Source organism: Eucalyptus grandis, chromosome 2, assembly GCF_016545825.1.
Source record: "Eucalyptus grandis isolate ANBG69807.140 chromosome 2, ASM1654582v1, whole genome shotgun sequence".
NCBI lineage: Eukaryota > Viridiplantae > Streptophyta > Magnoliopsida > Myrtales > Myrtaceae > Eucalyptus > Eucalyptus grandis.
In genome coordinates, this window is record NC_052613.1 from 25,192,018 (window position 1) to 25,198,101 (window position 6,084).

At 39.7% G+C, this 6,084-nt stretch overlaps 1 protein-coding gene across 1 annotated transcript; it reads right to left on the reverse strand.

Moving 5' to 3' along the window:
• Window positions 1-108: 108 nt before the first annotated feature.
• On the reverse strand, window positions 109-4,747 carry LOC104427176 (peptide chain release factor PrfB1, chloroplastic). The gene is made up of 6 exons (XM_010040315.3): window positions 4,385-4,747; window positions 4,043-4,263; window positions 3,052-3,255; window positions 1,383-1,598; window positions 1,051-1,237; window positions 109-616 (listed from the first exon to the last, which is right to left on the reverse strand). Exons 1-6 carry the CDS (start codon window positions 4,602-4,604, stop codon window positions 309-311), a joined length of 1,356 nt encoding a protein of 451 aa, XP_010038617.1. The 5' UTR covers window positions 4,605-4,747; the 3' UTR covers window positions 109-308.
• Window positions 4,748-6,084: the final 1,337 nt, after the last annotated feature.

Genomic DNA, 6,084 nt, shown 5'->3' on the forward strand with positions numbered 1-6,084 from the left:
AGGCGGCTAATGTGAACTCAAGCTTGTGCTCTGCTTGTGCCTTACTGGCTGGGTTAGATCATATTGGGTCCTCGTTGGGGTTGAATTATCAAAATAAGAAAGTTCAAGGATCCTATGAAGGTATCGACCGATGTAAATTATATACATTCTTAGCGGGGAAAGTTCCATGACACAAATCCCTCCTCTTGAAAAAATGGAGCGCATATCAAGAATACCCTATGGACCAACTTCATTCGCTACGTTACATTTTCAACAAATATAATGGTATACGCCCTACTGGCCAACTCGAGCGGCATAGTGAAAACAGCCTACTGAACAGCTTCAATAGCTGACTGTGACATACTGTACTTGTATTTGAGGTATGTTTTAATGAACGGATCTAACTCACCGTCCATTACAGATGAGATATCCGATGTCTCGTATCCAGTCCTCACATCCTTCACGAGTTTGTATGGATGGAATACATAGTTTCGAATCTGCTGGCCCCACTCGGCCTTGACAACATCTCCCCGTATCTGCTTGATTTCAGATGCTCTCTGTTCTTCTGCTATGACAAGTAGCTTTGCTTTCAGTCGGCTGAGCGCTTTGATCTTGTTTGCTAGCTGGGATCTCTCCTCTGCGTTTGCATTCAATGAAATCTCAGTTTGCTATCCATAGATCTTGAGAACAAAACTTCACACAGATCAAGCTGAAACTTCATGTGGCCGTAACATAAGTGAGATAATAAAATTTGAACTCTGAAGAGTTCACGTAACCACTTATAAGAACCATCGAACCATCGAGAGAGAATTCAAACAAATACTTTCCAAGAGCTCCCTTGCACCTCAGGTAACAGTTAAGAACTATCCAAGATGAGGTTAAATGGAACATAATCTATGTTTCGAAGTTCCAGAGAGAATCAATTCATAGTCCTAGAAAAAAGTCAAATATATCCTACAAAGTACTTTAGAGATATATCAATGGCACTAACAGTCGGCTAATAATGAAAAGAAGAATTTAGATATGAACAAGGCCGTTGTGCTTTACAATTTCAGATGTGGTGATAGATACCTGTGCAGCGAAGAGTGACCCCAGTGGGAATGTGAGTGATCCGCACCGCCGTTTCTACCTTGTTCACATTCTGGCCACCTTTCCCTCCTGCTCTTGAAAAAGTAATTTCCAAATCTTCCTCAGGAATTTCAACATTTAGAGATTCTTCAGGAAGAAGAGGCATGACTTCAACGCCAGAAAAGCTAGTCTGCATGGTTTTCCAAGATAGAAAAACATGGTAGTAAATCTGCTCTGGTTATTGAAGGAAAAACAACTAACCGAGAGCACTTTCATGGGTTCCTTAAAAACATGAACTTCAGAAACAGTGGAATCATCACAATAATCAATATTACCTGACGAAGACCTTTTGCATTGAATGGAGACTGTCGGACGATCCTGTGAGTCCCCTTCTCACCGGATAAATATCCATATGCATAGCGCCCTTCCACTTCAAGAGTTGCTGACTTGATCCCAGCTTCCTCTCCCATGGATTTCTCAACAACTCTTGTTTTATATCTCTGTTTCTCTCCCCATCTCGCATACATCCTGAGAAGCATGTCGGCCCAATCCTGCACTGAAGTCGATCATAATAATTTACAGAAAGAAGAAAAGAGAATACTGCAGCTCCCATGCTAGATGGATTCATACATTGCTTAGTTAAAAGGCAGATTAGCATTCTCAGCTGTATTAATTAAATGCTATTAAACATTATTAAAAATAGATTGTTTTGAGAAAATGAAAGACAATTCAAGTGTCAATCAACATGGTGCAGACATGTATGACATGAGGCTTGTGGCCATTATGGAACCACTTCACAAAGAGAACTGCGTTTGACAAACCATCAGATCAAATCATTTCGTTTAGGCTCCAGAAGTAGTTCTAAATATTACACTATTAAAATATTCAATATCCATAACCAAATCAAATTAAGAATATGGCTTATGGCATGTGGATGATGGTGGATAATCATGTAAGCACTAAGCCAACAGAAGAAAAGGCTTCACACCGTTTCTTCAAAGGACGGCTATACCGACTCAATAGGAAGCCTTCAGAAATATACAATATAGATTGAAAATTAACTGCATCACCAAGGCATAATTTTCTAAACCTTACTGCTACTTCGCATATATGAAAATAATTTTCACGAAATGATTTTCCAAAGTTTCATATATTTGGTTAGCTGAAAGTGGATAATCAATGGAAAAAAAAAATTGCAGTCAAGGAAAACAAGTACATTTAAAATTGAGGAAAACAATTTCTCCATCCTAAAAAGGAAGAAATTTTCTCAAGCTCCATTTCCACGCACGCTCACACAGCTTCAATCTGGTCTTCACTTCTCTTTGGTACCTTCTGTTTGGATGCTTGCTGTGGTATCACGCTTTGATTAATTTTCTGTAACGGACTTTCCTTAAGTTTTATGAGCACCAACAGAAGTTTGTTTATTATTTGCATTTTCTATCGTTTTTTGGGCATCCTTTTTATATTTCATATAGCAGTAATATCTTTGATAATCATCTCAATATCATCTTAGTATCTTATATCAGGAACAATATTATGAAAACAAAAATTATGCAAGAAAGATCTAAACATTGTAAAACTTTTTCCATCTCACTTTCAAATACACCACCAATCATCTTAAAACCAACTATTTTCCTTAAAAATGAAAAACATGTTCCTCCATCTATAAGTTTTCCATGAAACAAAACCCCCTTAGTCACCCAAGGAAATGCCTGTCCCTTATTTACCTGCAGCCACCAATTCTTCATTATCCTATTGAAAATTCCCAGATTCACATAGGCATTGACATCACCATTTAAATTAACAGGATCTTATTATTACAATTTCAAAAGTTAGGCTAGAGTTTACGAGTGCAAGCCTTTTCTAGATCACATTGCCAAGTCGTTGAGTTTCTCAGTGCCTCAATAGGAATCATGTACATCTTTCAATAAATGTAACTTGATGCTCCATCAAAATCTATGGTCAACAAAAGCAGAACACCAGAGATGGCACATCTTTAATTACCTGTGCATCAGTACCACCTGCACCAGCTGTTATACTAACAACTGCACCTTCTTTGTCGTAGGGACCAGAGAGGAGTTCAGTTAACTCAAAGCGATCCAATGCCTTGTTCAGTTCTTTGATAATACCAGCAGCCTCTTCAAGAAGTCCCGTATCTTTAGAGTCCATTTCTTCGGTCAACATGACTACAGTTTCTGCCTCTTCAACCTGATTAGGAGTGCATACTTTAGAGAGCACGTGTTCCAAATGAAACTATCTCCATTTCTAGAACATATTTAATTGAAGCTTTTTGGAACGATCTGCATCAAAAGGGTCTCCTTTTCAAATTTCACTTCGATGCTAATGATTTTTCAGCATAAGCATAATGGATCATAAGAGGCAAACCCTAGACCTGTTGTGCATTTACACTAGATCTACTAAACCGAGATACAACTTAAGAAGGTCCTTTTCACTGCTTAAATTCTCCAAGGGACACCAAAATACACTGAATCTCCATTATCTACGGAAAATTGTTTTGCATACAAACAAATCAATCAATCTGCAAGGTCAAACTACAAAATGCCAAATTTCAGAAGCCCCTCATCAACAATTGAAGATTTAACCTGATGCCACTATCCATGACAATGGCGATAATCATCAACGTTGATTGCAAAACTATTGTTTTCTATCCCCTATTTTAATGCCAAAAATGCATGTATCTTTGCCATGATCAGTTCCTGACCCTAAGCTATTTCAAATTTGAATTCGACAAACTCATCGGTGAGAAAGTGGTCTGCAAAACCAGAGGGAAGGTATAACCACAAGTCAATGAGAAACTTTCCCTTTAATGTACGCTCGACAGCACCACTACAAATGACAGCAGAAACACAAAAAGCTCGAATTCTTAGTGGCAGATGGCAAAAGGGCTGATTTTTCAACAATTCAGTTGCCGCAAAATAGATGGTACTCAACACGACAATTCAGTGGAGAAGACAGATTTGGTAGGAGTCCAGACCTGTGTTTTGAAGTCAGAGAGTAGTCTGATCTTGTCTTTGACATCAGTCAATGCCAAGAGGGTTTGCTGGGCTTTAGCACGGTCGTCCCAAAAGGAGGCATCAGATGCTTTAAGCTCCAAATCTGCCAATTCTTTCTCCAACTGCTGGAGACCGGCGGACGCCCGTATATCCACAACCCGGGCCGATGCGGCTTCCACCTCTCTTCTCAAGGAATAGAAATCTGAAGGAAGGCAAACGTCATGTAGGGAGGAAGCCAAAGAAAAGAACGTCACCACCACCAACTATCCAAAACCCAAAACAAGAAAACAAGAAAACTGTCCCCGAAATCAAGAAAAGAGGACCTTGCATTGCCCATTCACTTGAATCCGCTTCAACGCTCTGGCTGAGCTGGTCGTTAGAGGCCGAGCACACGACCGACCCGACCGAACGGAAGCGAGAAGAAGAAGGCACGCGAAGTTGGCGAAGCAGACGAAAGGGAGGAAGAAAGGGTCGTGCTCGCGGAGGAAAAACGGATGACACGTTTGAGCAGCACAAGGGTCGGACCAGAGACAGACCCTCCATTTCTTTCAACCCCACGAACCCGACCGAAACTCGAAACGCGAACTAGAAACTGTCTCTCTGCTTCTGGGTTTCGTCTATCTGATCTACGTGTCTGGATTCCGGGTCGGGACGATGACGGTGATGACGTTCCATCGTTTCTTGGCCAGTAAAGGTTGCATTTTTATGCAGGGAGGCTCGCTCGCCGGTGCATTCGCCAAAGGACTTTCTTCGGAGGCAGAGAACGGGCTCGCGGACTTCTCTCTTTTCTTGGCCCAACTTATTGGGCTCGCGTCGAAGCCCGCAGGCATCGCACTGAAGCTTTGGCGCGAAGAATTTGACAATACCACAAGGCGCGTTTGTTTTGCAGAATTGGATGGTTGATGGAAAATGTTTTTAGGGATATTCTAGGAATATGATTAGTTTTCTTTTATTTAGTGATATGTGATTGAAAAAAAATTTCCAGTATTTAGATCTGCTTTGGAAAATTATTTCAATCTCATGAATTTATTTTAGGCCAAAAATTGAAATTTAAAATAGTTTTAATTTTAATTACGATTTTTTTTTTCATTTTTCTTCTTCCTCTCATAGCTAGTAGGGGTGAGCATAGTTCGGGTTGGCCGGTCCACCTACTAACCCTAGGACCAATCCACACAATGCTAGTTATCAATTTTTGGAACCGAGGACCAACTCTATTGAGCTTGAGATCGAGGACCGGATCGACTTAATGGGTTCAGTCCATTTCCAAGGTCAACCAGGGACAAACTGATAATTTTTTATTTTATTTTTTGTACTCCTTGAAAAAGCAATTGAAGACCAGACTGACCCAATGGGTTCAGTTCGATTCGAGAATTAACTTGGGACTAATTAATAATTTTTTTATTTCATTTTTTGTACTCCTTGAAAGGGAAACCGATGACCGGACTGACCCAATGGGTTCGATGATGAGTGAGATCAGCTAAGAAAGGCGAGCAGTGAAAGTCGAGTGGGGTGAGCGTCGAACAAAGTAAGCAACGAGTGTCGAATGGGGAGCAACAAGCTAAGCGAGCATCAAGTAGCGAGCGGCACAAGTGACCTAAAGCGAGCAAGGTGAGTGTCGAGTGGCAAGCAGAGAAGTTGTTTCTTTCGATTTTGGTAAATTGAAGACTAAGAGAACAAATAAGATAGAAGAGAACGAGTTCTAGATAAGGATGTCGTAAGGAGCTGTTTATGTCATTTTTGATGCTGTGAGGACTCCTCACAAAAACATTTTCCTCATTCGTAAATTATTACTATTGATGCCGTAAAATACAGTAAAAATCTAAGTTATTAAAAACCAATGTAAAATTAGTTGAATTGCCATTTATTTTAAGGTTTTCTCTATATAAAAAATTATAAATAAATTATATATATAATATATATATATATATATATATATATATATATATATATATGGTTCAAGTTGGACCAACCCCGAACGCTTAGGATTGAGGACTAACTTGCACAGTGCTGGTTCAGAAATCCT

What these genes read in the sequence shown, in the direction of transcription:
- LOC104427176 (XM_010040315.3), bottom strand. Translation starts at nt 4,604, where the DNA reads ATGGAGGGTCTGTCTCTGGTCCGACCCTTGTGCTGCTCAAACGTGTCA. An exon ending in TCTCTGACTTCAAAACACAG is followed by an intron (nt 3,256 to 4,042) that starts GTCTGGACTCCT and finishes ACTCCTAATCAG; the next exon opens with GTTGAAGAGGCAGAAACTGT. An exon ending in GGTCACTCTTCGCTGCACAG is followed by an intron (nt 617 to 1,050) that starts GTATCTATCACC and finishes ATGCAAACGCAG; the next exon opens with AGGAGAGATCCCAGCTAGCA.